Raw genomic sequence first — 22,200 nt, forward strand, 5'->3', positions numbered from 1 at the left:
TATTGTAAGTGTGGTGGATGTATGAAACAGAATGATAGAGGACACGTTTAATAAAGACAGCTCATGAGTTAAGAAGTTGCATGATAATGGAGATGTTCAAGAGGTATTGCCTTATGAGTGTAAAATTCCTCTTTTGCATAGTACAAATAGGTAATTACATAAACACTGACTGACAGATATATGTATATGGCTCCATTTAACCATACCTTTGTGTATTTTAGTCACCTGAACATCCTTAGATATTTCATGGAACATATAATTATGCTTTAGTCTTGTCCATACTTACCATCGGTTCTCCAAAATTGCTCAATGCGTTCATCTTGATATATTTGCATAATAGACTTATTTTCTCTGTTTTCTTTTGGATTCCTTTCCTTGATAGTTCTCTTTAGATTTTTCATATTCATAGGTACCATTATGTTTGTTTATTCATGCATTGCACACTTTGTATGTCTCTTTTCTTTCCTGTAACAGTTATTATCTAGGAATCCCATACTTAGATGTTCTTTTCTTTTCAAGACTTCTCTTGGGACCTCCACATTCATATCATGTAACATTTTATGCATATGCTCCTGTCAATTGCCTTTTATACCATAAGAAAAAGACTGGTTAGCTGATAAGGTAGAGTTTGTTAGTTACAGTAATGCAAAGGTTTTTCTGTTTACTGACAATCCATAAGACCTAGGCTGAATCCTTATGTCAAATGGGTGCATGGAATGTAGTTCATTATATGCTGATTCTGGGTATGTCGAGCCATTGAACTGAGCAGATATCATGTTTTGAAGCATATTACTCTGTGATTATTAGAATTGTGGTAAACATCGTAAGAGTTTTTGTTGAATAATAAGAATGGCTCTATATCGCCATTGCACAGATTACATTATCCAAGACCTTATTCTTCTTTTTTAGTGGTTAGCCTCTTTAAAGTCATTATGCTTTTTTTTCACTCCACTCATTATCATTTGCTGATGTTTCATACTGTTTTCATTCCACAGGTTGGCCAGAAGCATGATGGATTTTTGAAAATCATTATGTCATCACTTAGTAGAGCATCCTCCCACATCTGGTTTGAGCGTTCGGATGCCAGAGATAGATCTCTCGTTGTCAAAAGGCAAGTCTCGCCAAATTTCCTGCAGAGAAGTTCGCTTCTTTATGAATCTGTACGTGGCCTAAGGAAAATGACAACTTTATTTAGGTATAAGTTACATATATATACTTAAGCCTTCAGTATATGTTTGTATTCCAGATACAGAGCGGTATGTGTGAAATATTAAGTTTTCAAACCACATACATTCATACACATTCTTCCAAATTCACATAATTTCAAAAGATATCCCCTCACTCCTTCCTTCAACTGAATACGTGACCTTTCCCTTTATCTGTTCGCATGCACTTTCCCTGATAATCTCTGTATCCAGGAGCCACTTAAGAATTGCTGTGGGCATTGGTCCATGATGCTGTGTAGTGGGATAGGATACTTTAAATCTTCCTCTGTTAACAGTTTCCAGTTGACTTTCATTCCAAGACTTACAATTTTTGTATGAGAGTAGAAGGATGATGCACTTGTCTTAACTTTATTTTTCTCTTTCTGGTAGTTGCTTTAGTGATTCATAAGAATTTACCTTTGTTTCATTTCCCTTACAGTCCATTTGTATGTCATTCTTTGTCTCTTTTTCTGTATTGTCAGTTGTACCTGAGAAAGTGAGATATAATAGAATTTTATGTTTTTTATTTGTATACATAGGTGACACAGTTGATTGGTGAGAATATTTTGGAAAAAAAATTTGAGGCCATGTTTTGTATTGGTGTATGATGAGATATTTCACTTTTGATAATTGCTTGATTGCACACCTCTTTTCTTTATCGTATATTCATGGTAAATGCATATAACAACAGCAACAAAGTAACATTTAGGTACTGTACCTTGTTGAAAAACAGAAATTACCTTGCATAGTAAAGATGAAATTTTCCAAAACAAGGAACAGAGAAGAGGGCCAAGTGAGGATTTTCTCTCTAAGGCTCAGTCCTTTGTTCTTAACACTACCTTGCTAATGCGGGAAATGATGAATGTGCATGTAAAAGAAATTAATATTTTCTACACTGAGAGGCTCCAGGTCGTGTGTAGAAGGGAAAGACATACAGGGAGGGAGTTCCTTTGATGAGAGCAGAAAGAAATGACAGTTAATGATGATGCTAATGCCTGTACAAATGAAGTTTAAACAGAATATTAATGACTAGCAGTGAAGGTAGTGTTTCTCCTAAGTTTCACTTAGTGAAATGAATTTAATCATAATACTGGGAATGAAAATTACATTGAGTAAGGAAAGGGAGGTTATAATTAATGTTTGATCCTTAATGGCTTCTTCGATTGGAAAGAGGCTTTAGATAGTTTGCATACATGATGTACGAACAATATTCATTAATGATCAAATTTGGCTGTAATCATTATGAGCATGGAGAGTATGAGTGATAAGGACAGACAGAAAAGGGAGCAGAGTTTTCTAGTTGCATTTTTAGCAAATTTAGAGATTTCTTGATACCAGGGGAACTTATGGTGTGTGATTGGTTCCAGAATATTGGTGTGGGTAAAGGCTACACTGGGATTGTTATAGATAAAATGTAGGTCAGTTGAAAATTATCGTATGCACAGTGTTTAAGTTGTAGATTTATCAAATGTTTCAGAGTTAGCGTTATTGCTTTGTCCAGAGACTCAGAAGCACAAAAGTTTATGTATCGAAGACCTGCGATGGATGTTGATGGAGAACATTATTGTGAAATTTAGCTTTCTGCATCTGAATTTGCTTCATTTGTAGTTGGGACAAAGTCACTGATGCAGAAAAGAAGAGAGGGAATGATTCATTTACCATTTCTGAAATGCTAAAGTTAGATAGAAAAGAGTTGGTCCATGTCAGGTAAGCTGGAAAGCTAAAGACCTAAATTTGCTGAAAAGGTCCAACTTTCAAACTTGATCAGTAGCTTAGGACTTAAAGGCTTACCAAAGTTATTCAAGAGTTGAGAAAAGAGATTCTTAGTAAAATATCTGGGGCAAAATTCATTCTTATATCTTAAGATTGGATTACAACATTCAAAGGGTTGGGTATGACAAATGTTGATATTTTCCATGGTTGCAGTGAGTGTTATGGGTATTAAATTTGATGGAGAAAATAGAACACCATTTTTAAAGGTATACGTAAATAGGTTTCTAGGAGTTGAAAAAGTCATATACCTGGGCTGAAGATGTATATAAGTGAATTTAGAGATGTAATGCATCCGATTCACCCAGTGTGATTGGGAAAGGAGTTCACAGTAGCAGATGTAGACTATAACAGATGGAGACAATAACAGGAGACTAAAAGTATGAAAACCATGCAGATGATGCAGGCATAACTTTCTAGCACTTTTTATTTTTTTTATTCTTTAGTACCATAGAAGGAAAAAATACTTTCAGCTTGGATGATGTTTAGATGTACATGTTTGGAGAACAGGTAACACATTCTGGACAGAAGTGTTGGGAGTTGGCATTAAGGATGATCATTTGACATGGAATTTGACGGGGAAATGATCGATTTTTTACCTCTTGAAATACATGAACAAGGAGTTTTGCCCATTCCAAATGTGAAATTTTGATCGTGAGGTTAGGTTGTGAAAGGCAGTCCAACAGGATCAAAAATTTACAGAAAAATTGTATCATTGGGGCTTAGAAAGGTGAGTTACTCAGGAATAGTGCAAGCAGAATGAATCTTAAAGACTCCTTTTATTAGTAGAAATAATGTGTTTGTCATGTGATTTATCCCTTATGTCTGCTTGTTTTAAGGTTACATTTTCTTATTTCTTTTATGGGAAGTTAGGTAGCATGATGGCAGGTTTTTGTAAGGGAAGTGAAAGTCCATTCTTTTTGCTAGCCTGTAGTGCTGGTGTTGGAAGCTTCAGTTCTCTAGATATTTTTTTGTACAGCAAAACATGCCTGTGCACTGAAATAGAAGCAGATAAGTTTTATGGATTTATGCAGCTGAATTTGATAAGAGGAATGAACTTTAAATGTAAAAGGACAGAAATGGTAGATAGTTTTTAGATGAGGAAAGTAAAACTATTCTATGTTGCTCCCATTTGATAGATTAATGGGATATGCATAGGGGAAGGTAAGAAGCTTGTATATACATAAAAAAGTTTTGTTTTGCTGAATCACACTGGCCATAGCTATCTAGCATTATGTTGAATTGTCATCAGGCATGGTAAAATGGAGAACTTTAGTGATCTGGTCAACTCATTTTCAAAGTTGAGTAAAGAAAAAATCCATACCTCCCAGCCTGTAATATCTTAGAATAGTTTGGTCAAAATCATATTAGATTTTTCTAAGTTTTCCTGATTACTGTTCTATGGTAAGATGTCGTGGGTTAGGCATTTATGTTGCCATACTTTTTTGTCGTTCCTAGGTGATTTTAGAAGTAACTTCCTCATTGAAAACAACTTCACCTTCCCAGAATGATTTCCTAATATTTTGGTCCTTTTACATTCTCAAAGTAATTTTTCTGTACTTTCTTGTTATGTGCTTCCTGATACCAACACTCTTCTTGCTTCCCATCCAAACCAGTTATACTGACTTCATCGTATTTTCAGGATTACAAGATTGTAATGATTATGACTTGTGACATGTTTACAGATTAAGGGAACATGCTAACAACCCAGACCTTCCACCAATCCTCATTTATCCTGAGGGTGTATGTGTCAACAACACTTCAGTAATGCAGTTCAAGAAGGGAGCATTTGAGGTTTGTCATCAGATGATAGTCTTTTGGATAACCAGTTTAAGGATGTCAATAATCATCTTAAACTTTTTGGAAACGTACTTTGTTCTTGAACAGGATTTTAACTGCTGTTTTGAGGAATGCATGGTAGATGTTTTAGAGGAATAGGTGTAATGGTTTAATGGTTCAAGGCATCTTCTTGGTGTACCTTGTAACATGGGTATAGACTCTGCCCATGACTTGTATGTATCTTCAAAAAGTGCAAGTGCAGCATTGAGATCACAGTTTGTGTTTGTTTCTTGTCCTTTGCCACTTTTTTAATAGAGAATATCAATATACTTGCATTCACCTCCCTAACAACCCCATCCATGAACAAATTAAACATCCATGGAGACATCATGCACCCCTGCCGCAAACTGACATTCACTGGGAACCAATCACTTTCCTCTCTTCCTACACGTACACATGCCTTACATCCTCGATAAAAACTTTTCACTACTTCTAGCAACTTCCCTCCATCACCATATACTCTTAATACCTTCCACAGAGCATCTCTATCAACTCTATCATATGCCTTCTCCAGATCCATAAATGCTACAAACAAATCCATTTGTTTTTCTAAGTATTTCTCACATACATTCTTCAAAGCAAACACCTGATTCACACATCCTCTACCACTTCTGAAACCACACTGCTCTTCCCCAATCTGATGCTCTGTACATGCCTTGACCCTCTCAATCAATACCCTCCCATATAATTTCCCAGGAATACTCAAACTTCTACCTCTGTAATTTGAACACTCAACTTTATCCCTTTTGCCTTTGTACAGTGGCACTATGCATGCATTCTGCCAATCCTCAGGCACTTCACCATGAACCACACATACATTGAATATCCTCACCAGCCAGCCAACAACACAGTCACCCCCTTTTTTAACAAATTCCAGTATAATACCATCCAAACCCACCACCTTGCTGGCTTTCATCTTCTGCAAAGCTTTCACTACCTCTTCTCTGTTTACCAAACCATTTGCACACCACCTCAACCAAAACACCCTATATCTGCCACTCTATCATCAAACATATTCAACAAACCTCCAAGATACTCACTCCATCTCCTTCTCACATCACCACTACTTGTTATGACTTCTCCATTAGCCCCCTTCACCGATGTTCCCATTTGTTCTCTTGTCTTATGCACTTTATTCATCTCCTTCCAAAACATCTTATTCTCCCTAAAATTTTATGATACTCTCACCCCAACTCTCATTTGCCCTCTTTTTCACCTCTTGCACCTTTCTCTTGACATCCTGCCTCTTTCTTATATACATCTCCCAGTCATTTGCACTATTTCCCTGCAAAAGTCGTCCAAATACCTCTCTCCTCTCTTTCACAAACAATCTTACTTCTTCATCACACCACTCACTACCCTTTCTAATCTGCCCACCTCCCACCTTTCTCATGCCACGGGCATCTTTTGCGCAGACCATCACTGCTTCCCTAAATACATTCCATTCCTCCTCCGCTCCCCTTACGTCATTTGCTCTCATCTTTTTCCATTCTACACTCAATCTCTCCTGTTACTTCTTCACACAAGTCTCCTTTCCAAGCTCACTTACTCTCCCTACTCTCCTCACCCCAACATTCTCTCTTCTTTTTGGAAAACCTCTACAAATCTGGTCCCAACAATGTTATATGGTTGCCAGGTGTGGGCTATAGATAGGGCTGTGTGGAGGAGGGTGTATGTGTTGGAAATGAAATGTTTGAGGACACTATGTGGTGTGAGGTGGTTTGATCGAGTAAGTAATGAAAGGGTAAGAGAGGTGTGTGGTAATAAAGAGTGTGGTTGAGAGAGCAGAAGAGGGTGTATTGAAATGGTTTGGTCACATGGAGAGAATGAGTGAGGAAAGATTGACAAAGAGGATATATGTGTCAGAGGTGGAGGGAACGAGGAGAAGTGGGAGACCAAATTGGAGGTGGAAAGATGGAGTGAAAAAGATTTTGAGTGATTGGGGCCTGAACATGCAGAGGGTGAAAGGCGGGCAAGGAATAGAGTGAATTGGATCGATGTGGTATACCGGGGTCAACGTGCTGTCAATGGATTGAATCAGGGCATGTGAAGCGTCTGGGGTAAACCATGGAAAGTTCTGTGGGGCCTGGATGTGGAAAGGGAGCTGTGGTTTCAGGCATTATTTCATGACAGCTAGAGACTGAGTGTGAACGAATGGGGCCTTTGTTGTCTTTTCCTAGTGCTACCTTGCACAAATGAGGGGGGAGGGGGATGTTATTCCATGTGTGGCGAGATGGCGATGGGAACAAATAAAGGCAGACAGTATGAATAATGTACATGTGTATATATGTATATGTCTGTGTGTGTATATATATGTGTACGTTGAGATGTATAGGTATGTATATTTGCGTGTGTGGATGTGTATGTATATACATGTGTATATAGGTGGGTTGGGCCATTTCTTTCGTCTGTTTCCTTGCGCTACCTCGCAAATGTGGGAGACAGCGACAAAGCAAAATAAAAAAAAATAAATAATATTAATATACTTTATATATGGAGGGAGTATTATTGTGCAAATGAATGACAGTTCATGGAATCCTGTGGTGTAGCAGTTAGTGTTCCTGACTGTGACCTATTCACATGCTGCCCAGGGTTGAGCACGTAGGTTTAAATCCTGTTTGCAGCAGTTGGTCCACAGTCAACCTAGCTGTTCATCCACACCAAGGGGTTGGTCAGTAAAATGGGTACCTGGAGGTAAGTTTGAAGGGAGAAAAACTGGGGGAAGTGAAGTGTTTTAGATATCTGGGAGTGGACTTAGTAGTGGATGGAACCACGGAAGTCGTAATGAGTCACAGGGTGGGGATGTGGGCGAAGGTTCTAGGAGCATTGAAGAATGTGTGAAGGCGAGAACGTTATCTCGGATAGCAAAAAAGGGTATGTTTGAAGGAATCGTTGTTCCAACAATGTTATATCGTTGCAAGGTGTGGGCTATAGATAGGGCTATTACTTACTCGATCAAACCACCCCACACCACATATTGACCTCAGACATCTCATTTCCAGCACATCCACCCTCCTGTACACAACTCTGTCCATAGCCCACGCCTCGCAACCATATAACATTGTTGGAGCCACTATTCCTTCAAACATACCCATTTTTGCTTTCTGAGATAATGTTCTCGACTTCCACACATTTTTCAACGCTCCCAGAACTTTCACCCCCTCCCCCACCCTATCATTCACTTCCGCTTCCATGGTTCCATCCACTGCCAAATCCACTCCCAGATATCTAAAACACTTCACTTCCTCCAGTTTTTCTCCATTCAAACTTACCTCCCAGTAGACTTGTTCCTCAACCCTACTGTACCTAATAACCTTGCTCTTATTCACAATTACTCTCAGCTTTCTTCTTTCACACACTTTACCAAACTCAGTCACCAGCTTCTGCAGTTTCTGACATGAAATATCCACATATATATATACATAAATGTCCATACATGTACATATACATACATATACATATGCATATCAACAGAGACATTTTTTCATACATATTCGCCATTTCTTGTGTTAGCGAGGAAGCATTAAGAATAGAGGACTGAGTCTAAGAGGGAAAGTCCTCACTTGGCTCCCTTCTCTGTTCCTTCTTTGGAAAAGTAAAAACTGGAGGGGAGGATTTCCAGCCCCTGCTCCCTCCCCTTTTAGTTGCCTTTTACAACACGCAGGGAATACGTGGGAAGTATTCTTTCTCCCCCATCCCCAGGGATGATATACACACATACATACATGTATATACACATAGACAGACCTATACATTATACACATGTACATATTCATGCTTACCTGCCTTCAATCCATTCCCAGTGCCACTCTGCCCCACAGGAAACAGCATTGCTACCCCACTCTTCAGCCTCTAGCTGTCATTTGTCATGGAAGGTGAAGATTTGTGTGATTGCTGTGTTTGGATGATATCTTCATGTTACAACTTGTGTGTGTGGAAAATGATATATTTGGATGGAGATGTTAAGCCGTACTAGATATTTAAGGTTTAACTGGCGTATGTTATATATTCCAGATTGACACTGTCATCTACCCAATAGCTATCCGTTTTGATGCACGATTTGGTGATCCTTTCTGGTGGCAGGACAAATTCTTCCATTATATTCTGTACATGATAACATCTTGGGCCATTGTCTGTAATGTCTGGTATTTGCCACCTATGAGAAGAAATCCAGATGAATCAGCCATAGCCTTTGCCAACAGGTAGTTACATGTGCAGTTCTTTATCTGTAACTTTTATTTGACTGTAGCTTCAGGCTCACATTTTATCCACAGGAAGGCAATGTAGATATTTTTTTCATCTAGTAGCATGAAAAATTCAGTAGCGTTGTTCCTGTTTGTTGAGCTGCCATGAATATTCTTCTTTGTAATTTCATGTATCATAGTTCTTTTTTCAGGTGATCTGCAACTTGGAATTATTTTGTCTTCGAGTCAAGATAAATGTTTCACTTTATTGGATTCTAAAAACTGAGTCAAATGTGCCAGTTTGTGATGGCTTGTAGTATTTTAAGGGTTCTTCAGGGTTTAAAGAGGGGCTTTAGCCATGAAAATTCTGTATGTTAGTGCCTGGCTCTTAGTTCTTTTGACTTTGTGGTGCATATGTCAAGTCACATTGCTTGAATCAGGACCAGAAACCTCAAGATTATTGAATTTTTTTTTTTATGTAGCCCACCTCCTTACCTACCCTTCGTCATATAGTTCAATAAAGCCATCTCATGTAAGGCAGGAGAACATAAGAATGATAATGCAATAGTCATGATAATCCTTTTTTATTGACAGTAGATTTTTTTTGTATCCCTGGTGCACAAGAAACAGCAGAAATTTTTCCAGTTTTGGAAAAGGGGCACAAAAAGTATGAAAGCAATGTTGGAATTTAGCATAAACATTTTATACTTTTTTCTTACCATTTATAGTGTCCAACAAGGAAACATGGTTTGCTCGTTCATAATTGATATATATTTTAACATGGTAGGGTTGAGGGACAGGTTAATTGGGAGGTAAGTTTGAATGGAGAAAAACTGGAGGAAGTGAATTGTTTTAAGATACCTGGGAGTGGATTTGGCAGCCGATGGAACTATGGAAGCGAAGTGAATCATAGGGTGGGGGACGGGGCGAAAGTTCTGGGAGCGTTGAAGAATGTGTGGAAGTTGAGAACATTATCTTGGAAAGCAAAAATGGGTATGTTTGAAGGAATAGTGGTTCCAACAATGTTATATGGTTGTGAGGCATGGGCTATGGATAGAGTTGTGCGGAGGAGGGTGGATGTGCTGGAAATGAGGTGTTTGAGGACAATATGTGATGTGAAGTGGTTTGATCGAATAAGTAATGATAGGGTAAGAGAGATGTGTGGTAATAAAAAGAATGTGGTTGAGAGAGCAGAAGAGGGTGTGTTGAAATGGTTTGGTCACATGGAGAGAATGAGTGAGGAAAGATTGACCAAGAGGATTTATGTGTCAGAGGTGGAGGGAACGAGGGGAAATGGGAGACCAAATTGGAGGTGGAAAGATGGAGTGAAAAAGGTTTTGAGTGATCGGGGCCTGAACATGCAGGAGGGTGAAAGGCGTGCAAGGAATAGAGTGAATTGGAACGATGTGGTAAACCAGGGTCGATTTGCTGTCAGTGGATTGAACCAGGGCATGTGAAGTGTCTGGGGTAAACCATGGAAAGTTCTGTGGGGCCTGGATGTGAAAAGGGAGCTGTGGTTTCAGTGCATTATTACATGACAGCTAGAGACTGAGTGCGAATGAATGTGGCCTTTGTTGTCTTTTCCTAGCGCTACCTCGCACACATGCAGGGAGAGGGGGTTGTCATTTCATGTGTGGCGGGGTGGCGATGGGAAAGAATAAAGGCAAACTGTATGAATTATGTACATGTGTATATATGTATATGTCTGTGTGTGTATATATATGTATACTTTGAGATGTATAGGTATGTATATTTGCGTGTGTGGACGTGTATGTATATACATGTGTATGTGGGTGGGTTGGGTCATTCTTTTGTCTGTTTCTTTGCGCTACCTCGCTAACGTGGGAGACCGACAAAGCAAAATAATAATAATAATAAAGATATTTAAATTTTTATGCAAATGTTCTTTTAATGTATATTTATATTTTGTTATCACTGGGGATAGGGGAGAAAGAATATTGCCCATGTATTACTTGCATGTTGTAGAAGGCAACTAAGAGGGATGGAAGCAAGGAGCCTAGAAATCCTCTCTTCCTGCATTGCTTTTGAAAACAAGGATTAGAGAAATGAGCCAAGTGAGGATTTTTCCCTCTAAGGCTCAGTCATCTGTTCATCACACTACCTCGCACAAGCAAAATATGGTAAATATGTATGAAAAAATCACACTTGATTACTGTATCCCTCTTTAGTACGGTAGTGCCAAGAATAGATGAAGAAAGGATATATATTTTTTCATACTTGATTGCTGTTTTCTGTTAGTGTGGTAATGCCAGGAAGAGTTGAAGAAATGCCACATTCACTCATATCCATTCTTTAGTTGTCACGTGCAGCGCACTGAAATCATGGCTCCCTGTCCATAGACAGGCCCCACAGACCTTTTCATGGTTTACCCTGGCTGCTTTACATTCCCTGTTCAGTCCATTGATTGCATGTTGACCCCTGTATACCACATCATTCCAATTCGCTCTATCCCTTGCATGCCTTTCATCCTCCTCCATGTCCAGGCCCTGATCACTCAAACTCATTGCTACCCTGTCCTTTCTCCGAGTTGGTCTACCCATTTTCCTTATTCCCTCCTCTTCTGACACTATATACCTTCTTTGTTAACCTATCCTCTCTCAATCTTTCCGAATGATAGACTGAACTAGAGCTGTGGGATTTACAGTTGGGGGGATGACATGCTATCAATGGACTCAACCAGGCCACATGAACTGGCTTGGGAAATTCATGGAAAGTTTGGGGGGGACCTGGTTGTGGATAGGGGGCTGTAGCTTCTGTGCATTGTATATGACAGCTAGAGAATGGATCTGATTGAATGCAGCATTTCTTTGTCTTTTCCTAATGCTACATCACTAACGTGGGAAACAGTGGAAATTAGAATTTCTTTTTCTTTTTTTTTATCTAGTGCCTCATGTATATACTCACTGTGTATTTATAGTCTTGATTAAGCCTCATTTACAGTTTAACTTATTGCCACCTTTGTGTTGAATCTTATCCAATCTGCAGAGTCAAGGCAAAGATTGCACGTCAAGGAGGTATGATTGATTTGACTTGGGACGGATTTTTGAAGGCCAAACCAGTTAAGGAAGAATGGAAAAAGCGCCAACAAGAGGAGTTTGCGAAGCACCTGCAAACTGAGGGGGATGTGAACGTTGCAATGTCATCAAAAGATAAAGAGGAGTAAGGAAACTAGGGGACATATCCCCAAATAGAAAAAATAAACAAATTTGTTAAGAAGGTGAGAAAGATGAAAATGGTCAGGTATTGTGAATAAGAATCAGAAGAAAATAATCAAATCTCTCTAGTGAAGAGACTCATTAGATGACATTTTGAATGATAATGGATATGTAGAAGAGTATTACAGGAAGATTTGTTACTCTTATATAGCAAAGAATAGATTAGGTAAAATGATTATTTTAGCATATTTTGCAAGATATTGGTACCTCACTATGTGTATGGTATGTGACTAGTGCCTCACTCCAAGACTGTGTATGTACATTATATTCCATTTTTTACCTTATTTGTGTTTTGAGATAAGTGTACTGTACTTTTTTTTTCATTCAAGTTCCTCACTGTGAATGTAGTGTGTGTTTATAACCTTTTTATTTGTGGACTGTTTAACTAGTGCCTCACTATGTGTATGTGTATGGTGTGATCACCATTAGAGTGTCTACCGTATAACAAGGACTTTTACATTAAGTATGAGTGGTAGTTGATGTTTGTGATTTATGTGTAGTACCTGCCTTTGTATTATGACCAGTACTTTACTGTGAGGTATGTGACAAGCACCTTACCATGCCCTTAGTATGTTTCTAGTGCCTCTGTATGCGTATGGAATGCGCCTTGTATGTTTTTGTGTGAAGTGATTTGTGACCAGTAACCTTGTGTGTCTTGTATGTGAGCAGTACTTGACTATGCATATAGTATGTGTCTCTGTGTCTGATGTGTGGCAGGTATCTCACAAGTACCTCATAATTTGTAATGCTTTAAATAACATTTTGTAACAAACTGCTATTTCGACCGACAGTGAAAATTATAGTTTATCTCTCAGAGTGGTGATGGTGTTGTTTTTATTACACCATTAATGAAGTTCACACAAGGTTTGTTTTTTAACTAGTCATTATCTGATTCTTTTTGGACATTTCAAGTGAATTATTAACAAATTGGTGATTTCATTGGCTGTATATACCTGGTCCATTGTATGGAATTAGGATTGGAGTTTATGATAGATGGATAGATAGATAGAAACTTTGAATTCAGATTTGATATTGGTGCTTATTTGATAATTCATGAAACTTCATATGATTTAGAAACCAGTGACAATTTTTGCCCACAGCTGTTTGCACTTCTCTAACCTCGTTTCCTCCTCCCTTAGCCATGTGCCACTTAGACATGATCCAGCTTATCTTTCCCTTTTTCAAGGGACCTTCCTAGCACCAGCTGATAATGCTGATTATATACCACATCGAAGCTTTAGTTACCAGTGTTCTCTCTATCATTTCTAATCAGATACATATTCATTTACTCTCATTTCATATCATGGTTTTGAACTTACTGTCCCTGAATTTAAACAGCTGGTTTGCTGTACTTGCCATTGTACTGATCTGAGACTTCTCGTCTCTGAATCATCATACGTATATCTTAAGATAGGACTACAGATTACATTTTTGTCTATGGTTGTCTTAGGGTGAAACACAAGAAAGTTTAGTGGTAAGAATTAGTAGCCAAAAGTAGTGTATTCTCTTTGCCATTTTCCTTTTATCACAGTTATTACTGTAGATTGAAGTTAATTGTTTGTAAATGTTATTAGTGTGTCAAACATATATTTAGGTACTTTGAAATATGCTTGTGCAACTATTTCAGTTACTCCATTACTGTATTATGACCAGATTCCCCCCAAAATTGGCCATTTCTCAAACATTCACTTCTTGTATAAGATTTGTAAGATTGCACCATAAATGTTTCTGATTGTGCTTCACTCTTTGGCTGGTGCTTCATAGTGATTGCAGTTTGCATCCAGTTTTGTCATTGTATTTACATGATAAGTACTTCATAGTCTCATGAATGCAGTTGTTCCTTCAGGAGTGTAGTTGTAAGCCAGTCTTCCTCTTTTATGCTATTCACTAGGTTTTCTCTGTGTGTACAGCATATGATCTTTGCTTCACAGTGTATTTGATGTGTGATGAGGACCTCACTGAATCTGTGATATTTGACCTGAATCTCATCATTTATGCATTTAACAACTGGTTCTTTACTGTATGTGTGGTTTGTGACCAATACCTCACAGTGCACATTTATTGTACCCACTACCCAGGACTTTAATTATATTTCCGAACCTGACAGCAAGCAAGGACATCGAAGATATTGAGATACTTGTATTGGACACACTCGGATAATAAGTTTGTGGATAATTTCCATATTATTACCTATAGTTGCCATTCTACTTGGGACACTTGTTTAGGGCAGACGTGGGATGAATGGTTTCATTAATAATGTCCATATTGTTATGGCCCCACCGGCATTATGACTTTTATATTGTGAGATTAACATGTAGCTTATATGATTACCATTATCTAGTGGTTACTGTCAAATCTAACAACATATAATCCTCCAGTAGTAAAGGAACTCTGATACTATCAGTTTGTATGCAGAGTAGAGAAACCTCCTGCCATGTTTTCAAAATCACAGTCTGCAAATATCATTAATTGTTGTCATCGCATCACAAAACTTCTTAGTGACGGCTGATGCTCCAGATTGAACTGGGACTTGTTACCTGCTGTAACGCTCAGCTTAGGAATGTTGGTCTTATATTTTGTTTCAAATTCGCAAATACTATTCCCAATGGTGGAGCAGTGAAAACTAAGTAAACTTGAGGCATTGCCACAGCTGAATGACTCTCTCGGAAGACTTATTTTAGACTGTCTCCCTTTGAAAAGATTACTGTGTATATGTAGCAGTGATGGATTATTGAGCACAGTGAAGCTTATGTTCATGCAGTGCATTCAGTCCATTAAAACAAAATGCTGCAAACTATTAACCCATAGAGAGTTAGAAGGTGAGAGCTATAATTAAGCATTGTTACGCACATGAAGAAGACATTCAGACAGGCTACTCACTGAGCAAGTGGAACTGGGTGTACATCTTTTCTGAGTGGAGCTTTAATGATCCTTCAGGCTCATCCTAAACATCTATGATAGATAAAATGCAAGCCTGCCTCCTGACTTTCATTAAGCATCACCCTCATTACTGTAGGATCATACTCGTATGAACTCACCTTTCTCCCAAGTTAGGCCAGATTCTACCACAAGTACTACCATAGTTTACATGTACATTTTGGGTTCAGAAGCAATCCAGAATTTTTGGTATGTACAGTAAGTAATTAGTTGTATAGTATGGAGATGGGGAGAAAGAATACTTCCCACGTATTCCCTGTGTTGTAGAAGGCGACTAAAAGGGGAGGGAATGGGGGGCTGGAAATCCTCCCCTCTCGTTTTTTTTAATTTTCCATAAGAAGGAACAGAGAAGGGGGCCAGGTGAGGATATTCCCTCAAAGGCCCAGTCCTCTGTTCTTAACGCTAACGCAGGAAATGGCGAATAGCATGAAAAAAAAAATATTTAAAATATACATAACTTCATATAATGGGAAAAGAAGACTCCTCAAGTTAAGTTTAATTTAAATTCATTTCATCTGTATAGGTGGTACCTAAGATGCAGATAATTCCAAAATCCAGCTGTGACTTTGCCCAGTGATTGCCAAATTTGAGACATTACAACATAGTTAGGTGGATTTTGGAGATGAACTTGAGGGGAGCAGGCAGTGAAGTAGTAAATGAGAAAGTAGAAAATAAAGGGTTGAGTATTGACGGACTGTTGAAAGTGTTAGATGATAAGTGGGGATCATGTGTTGAGGATGAGGTGGGCTGCAAATGGAGAGAATAATGGCAAATAGGATGTCAAGAACAAGGGAGACAGTGGAAGCTTGTGCAAGTTGGAATATCATAAAGCAATAGATGGGAAGAGATGCAGTTGACTTTTACAGAAAGTGGATGATTACATTGTTGATTGGTCACTTTGGCTGTTTAACATGTTTATGTGCCTAAGGTGAGGCACTTGTGGACTAGTATATATTTTTTTGTACTTATTTGCCATTGCCTGTGTTAGCTTGATAGGGCCAGGAACAGGCATAGAAAAGCTGCATTTGCTTTTTTCCATTTCCTAGCTGTCATGTGCAATGCATCAAAACCACAGCCCCCTATCCACAACCAGGCCCTAAAGACCTCTCCATGGTTTCCCCTGGCTGTTTCATATACCCTGTTTCTGTCCATTTGCATCATATTAACCTCTTTATACTGTTTTGCTGTAGTTCACTCTATCCTTTTCACTCTTTTCAGCCTCCTGCTTGTACAGGCCCCAAGCATTCAAAATTTTATCACTCCAGCCTTCCATCTCCAATCTGGTCTTCCCATTCTCCTTTTCCCCTCTGCTTTTGTCATCTTCTCACCACTCCTTCTCTCCATATGTCCAAACGATATCAGCACATTTGTTTACAATTCTCAGGGTTCCCAGCCTTTTTGTTCTGTACCCATTGGGCATTCTGATAGGTTCCCATGTACCCCAAAAAAATTAAGAATGAAAAATTGATAAGATTATATTGATTTTATATTATTTTATTATGAAATTTGTAAGAGATTATATAAGGATTTTATACAATTGGTAACATCAATAAATTGAGCTTTGTGAATTTAGAAAATACCTTGATCTGTCCCATACATTTCTTTTATGTACGCTAATCATGACTAATGAGTAAAAGTACACAAAACTTGTCAAAACAACATACTAAAAACTAAATACTAATCCTGATTTGCAATGGTGTTCTATATTGCTTATATTCTGCATTACACATTGTGTACATTGTGCAGCAATGTACACCATGGTTATACCCATACCCTATGTACTCCTTGAGAAGTGCACATGCACCCCTGGGTTAGATATACCCCAGGTTGGGAACCCCTGGTTTACATATATACTAACAACCATGTGTGGATAAGGCAGAAAGAAAAAACGGCTACCTAGGCCAGATGAGTGCACCTTTACAACCAATAAAGTGCTGGCTCATTTCGTATCTGTCGCTAACCCTCCCGGCACCCAGGTGGGTAGTATCAGTAAGATACCTCCCTGGTTGGTGGCTGTCTACCAACAACCACCCACTAATTTTTGCATGCTGTTTGCGTTAACTCTGTCATCAGTAATTCTGTTCCATTGGGAGTAAAATTTAGCAAGGATGGTGTGGAGAAGCTGAAGTTGAAAGTACAAAGGGTTAAGTTGGGGTGCACTGACAGCTCTAGCAAATGAAAAAAAAAAAAAGTCGAGGATAATGTGTGGTACAAGCTTGCATGAAAGAATTCAAGTTGCACTCCTTTGACCCAGATAGCTGTCCTTTCATTCTATCTCACCTACATGTGAACTGCAGATATTCTATCCACAAACATACAATCTTTCCCTGTCACAAATGATAGTCAACAACCCTTAACTCACACAACTCATTCCTCGCAACTCTAGATTTTCCTGCGGTGAGTGCTTTTTGCTAGCCCTGCCTTATGGCAAAATGGTAGGAGCAGTGGATAGAAGTAGGTAGGAACATTAGACAGGAGCTTTAGGGAGAAGTAGCTGGTAGGAGCATTAGATGGGAGCATTAGGTAGAAGTATTTAGTTGTAACATTAGGCATGAATATTACGTAGGAACATGAGGTAGAAGCAGTTAACAAGAACATTAGGTAGGAGCCTCTGAAAAACTGTGCTGGAGTTGCCCTTTGTCAGTGGCCTGTTAAGGGTTAGGTACTAAAGGCTAAGAAGTGGCACTGGAGTTCGACAGTTATGGAGACTTTTACCTTGGTCATCACCTTGTGGGAGTTCCCAAAGGGTGCAGACTTCAGAGATATAGATAGATAGACCATCACCACTCTTATACAAGTATTTTTTACATCCTTATCAATAAGTTTCTTAATATATTCATGTTATGTCCTCTGGTTTCTCTATTCCTACATCTCCCTAAGAGCAGTGCACAGTCTAATTCATGTATCAGGCCATCCCTCAACCTTCTCTCTCCCAATGTGATCACGTTATCCATCAATCTTCTTTTTCAGGGTGGGTGAATTTAAAGCCTCCGTCCTTTATCTGTAACCAAGTTCTCTCAATCGGTCTGTCTATATCTTTGACACCCGTTCCCTTCAGGAACTCCCTCAAGGGGTTGGCCACAGTAAAAGAGTCTCCATAACTGTTGAACTCTAGTGCTACAGCTGCTTAGCCTTTAGTGCCTCACCTTTAACAGGCCACTAGCAGATGGCAACTCTTGCAGTGTTATCTGAGGGACCTTCCTAATGTTCCTACCAACTAGTACTGCCCGATGTTTTTACATAATGTTCCAACCTTCTGCTTCTAACTAATTCTCCTGTTTATTGTTCCTCCCTATTACTTCTATCTCTTGCCCTTACCATTTTGCCCAAAGGCAGGGTTAGTGCATAGTGCTCACCACAGAAAAATGTAGAGTTATGAAGAATGAATGAGTTAAATGTGGTCAAGTGTTAGGTGTAACAAGACGATTGTAAGTTTGAGGACAGAATGCCAACAGTCCACATGTGGGTGAGACAGAAAGCAAAGACAGCTACTGAGTCATAGAAGTGCAACTTGACAATCACTGAAGGGCTGGCTCACCACACAGCCACCACTAACCCTCCTGATACGTAGGTGGGTAGTAGCTGTAATGCACTTCATTTTTATACTTGTTGCACAGCATAGCTATTCAGTTAAAGTTACTGGAGTCAGTTAGTATCCATTTTCTGTTTGATTCAGAAGTATATTGTTTTGTTCTTAAAAGCAAGTATTTGTTATAGTTTTTAGTGTTGTTGTATTTACAGTTTAATGATGTCCAGCGCATTACTGAATGCTTTTGCAGCAGGCCCCCAAAGGAAGACATTAGTGAACTGAAAAGGCAAATGTAAGGGTTAACATACTGAATAGATATATTTTATCACTCCAGGTATGCCTGGAAAAGAAAAAAGAAATTGATAGAAATAATGCTTACTTGTGTAAATAATGTATATGCAAGCACCATTCAATTATACACTCTGTACATGCATAGTTGTATAACTTATGTACATACAGCACTGTACTGATGGCCTGAAGTACATTCCTAAAACTATTTGTAGTTAGTAAAATTTCCTCGAAATGTATTTGCTTTACTGTGCATCCTGTTGGTAGACATTTTAAAAATTGATTGTTTAAGATTCTTATTAAAAGTTAAAGCCCCAGTTGTGCCAAATTATAGATGTTTTTACATTTAGAGGTATGTGGAAACTAATTATAAAAAGGCTCACCGAAACAGTCGAATGAGATAGCTATTTTTATAAAGATATATGTCTTTTCCGAGCCTGTTGACATATGTACAGCGAAGTATGACAAATTCATTTTGCTTGTGTTTGATATATGATTATGTCAATGTATGATATACATGATTGGCATTTCACTGTGGCTATATGTCAATGTATGAGATACATAATTGGCATTTTACTGTGGCTAAAACAGGACATACAGGCATCATTATTTATGAGATATGTAACATGGTTCATTGTGTGTGATATGAAGGAGACCATAGTGTTATTAAAGTATGGGATGATTACCTCTTTTGTAGCTGTATGTGACTTGTTTCTAACTTCTGATAGTTATGTGATCAGTGCCTCTTTGTAAGGTGTGTGACCATGGTTTACTATGTCGATCTTGTTGAAACATTTTTAAAGTGAAATTTCATAAAAGTAGGTATTTTTACATTAGGGTTTTTCATTCCATGCTACAGTATTTGTGGAGGAATTATGCACATGTAGGTATTGCATATTGTCTGGTAGTTGCATGGAAATAACATTTTCAATGAATGACCAAGTTAATATATATATATGTTGGTCATTACTGGTCATATCTACAGTTTAGGGAAGGTTTTGTAGTTGATGTCGTAGACACCAGATTTTTGTTTTATATAAATCTCAATTTTCTCAGTATCATGTATTTTTTGCTTGGAGGTATAAGATATACATTTAAGCTTAATTGTAAGCAGTCCACTTTATTACACATATATCCTTTAGTGATTCAGAGAGTTTTGATGAACTTTGAGTGAAACTTTCCTGATGGAGAAGGGTTAAGATATAAGAAACAATTTTTCCAGGTGATCCATAAATGTTACACTTAGTTATTGATAAGCAGTGAATGCAACAACGTTCATGTATTGATGACCCACTATCAGCTAATATAATGTTTGGAAGTGCAACTTTACTTAAAGCTATAATGGTTTACCTTACTGCTCTTGAGACTTTAGATGATAATGGTTGAAATTCACTTTGATATATTGTTTGTATGTTACAGTTAAGGGAGGAATGTGGTCCTCTAGCTCATACAAAATAATCAAATTTCCATTCAGTATGGATGTGGATTTGACTAATAATTTTGTACATCTGAATTACACATGCAGTAAACCATTGATTAGGTAATTGGACTACACTGTATTTAAGCAAAAATATGATAATTTGTTGAAGTGATGTAGCTGAAACCACATTTTATCCTAAGTTGATGCATGAGGGATGTGGTCATCAAACCGTCCAGTTGTTTATATGTCTATCTGTTAGTCTGTATGTTTTCCGGAAAACTCCAGTCTGAAATTTTTTATGGATGAGCATTAAGACAGCACTGAATCAGGTAGCTATTGTCCTCTTTTGTAGGTTCTAGACTTTAATTTTCAATAGCTGGTGTTGCTAAATAACTAGAGATTTTTTGTCGATCTCAATTTCGTTATTATTAGTATTTTTGATTTTCTGCTGAAATTCAAAGATAAAGGCATATCAGGTAATGATACAGCTTTATATATATATATATATATATATATATATCTATATATATGTGTACAGTGGAAGTAGAAGAATGGAGTGAAAAAGATTTTGAGCAATCAGGGCCTGAACATTCAGGAGGGTGAAAGGCGTGCACAGAATAAAGTGAATTGGAATGATATGTACTGGGGTTGATTTGCCGTCAGTAGACTGAACCAGGGCATGTAAATCATCTGGGTTAGACCATTGAAAGGTCTGTTGGTCCTGGGTGTGGATAAGGAGCTGTGGTTTCTGTGCATTTCACATGACAGCTAGAGACTGAGTGTGAGCGGATATGGCCTTTTTTTCATCTGTTTCCAGACGCTACCTTGCTGATGCAGGGGATGGTAATGCTGTTTCCTGTGGGGCAGGATGGTGCTGGGAATGGATGAAGCAGCATGGTACAGTCTCCAAGGTCAGCTGAACATGATTTGCTGCTTCAGTTACCTTGTGTTCTTTAGAGTGGATGGATACAACTTTTGCTCTTGTGTTTAGTGATATTTTCTCTAATTCAGTTATGGGTGGTATTTTTCTCTTCCAGTAACTATCTATGGGTCCTAGAAAATTGTCCCAGGAAGGAAAGTCCTGTTGTATTCTTGCTTGAAAGCAAGAAAATTTGTCTAGAAGCATGATTTTACGACATACTGGTAGGGCTGAGTCCACCATCCACTTTTGTGTTTTGGTTTTCTTCCCATGTCATCCCTCCCTGAAAAGCTAGTAAGGCACCTGATAGAGGAGGGTTTTTCAACACCTCACACTTTTTCATGGTATTAGTTGTCTAACTGTTCTTCCAAGGTCATCCAAACCTAGCTGTTCAGGGAGGGATGATGTTCGAAGGAAGCCCTAACATGTGACTGCAGGATGGACTTGGCCCTGCCAGTACACCTTGAAATCTCAATTGTAGAAACATTTTCATGATTCCGAGCAAGAGTATGTAGGACAGTGTAAAATTGTTTTGTAATCTTAATCATCAGTTTAAGTTCAGAGATGAAATTCAGTCACTTATAGTTTAAACCAAACCAATTTTGGTAACTTGTTTAATCATTTTGGAGTTTGACCCTAATTGATGAAACATATTTCTTTGTCCCTGAACTCTTGTTGAAAATAGCCAGACTGCATATCTGCATGGCTTACATGAGTATTCCCTTAATTTTAGGTGATTAGCTCTGCTAAATTACTGTGGATTTTGTACAGACTTAGCAAAATGTATAATTTTGTTAATGAACAGCACAAGATCAAAGCTGGACCTTAGTCATGAAGTTATGTGTACAGATGTTTACAAGTCATAATCTGTAG

At 38.3% G+C, this 22,200-nt stretch overlaps 1 protein-coding gene across 3 annotated transcripts in view; it reads left to right on the top strand.

The window, feature by feature from the left end:
- Nucleotides 1-20,897, top strand: part of LOC139745927 (glycerol-3-phosphate acyltransferase 3-like) — a 30,022-nt gene extending 9,125 nt beyond the window's left edge. For all 3 annotated transcript variants that reach the window (XM_071656612.1, XM_071656613.1, XM_071656614.1), the window contains exons 3-6: nt 996-1,111; nt 4,661-4,769; nt 8,829-9,016; nt 12,005-20,897. In XM_071656612.1, coding sequence (XP_071512713.1) covers nt 996-1,111; nt 4,661-4,769; nt 8,829-9,016; nt 12,005-12,182 — 591 coding nt within the window. In that variant the 3' untranslated portion in view covers nt 12,183-20,897. The remainder of the gene's footprint in view (nt 1-995; nt 1,112-4,660; nt 4,770-8,828; nt 9,017-12,004) is intronic.
- Nucleotides 20,898-22,200: the final 1,303 nt, after the last annotated feature.

This window comes from Panulirus ornatus, chromosome 63 (assembly GCF_036320965.1).
Source record: "Panulirus ornatus isolate Po-2019 chromosome 63, ASM3632096v1, whole genome shotgun sequence".
Lineage (NCBI taxonomy): Eukaryota > Metazoa > Arthropoda > Malacostraca > Decapoda > Palinuridae > Panulirus > Panulirus ornatus.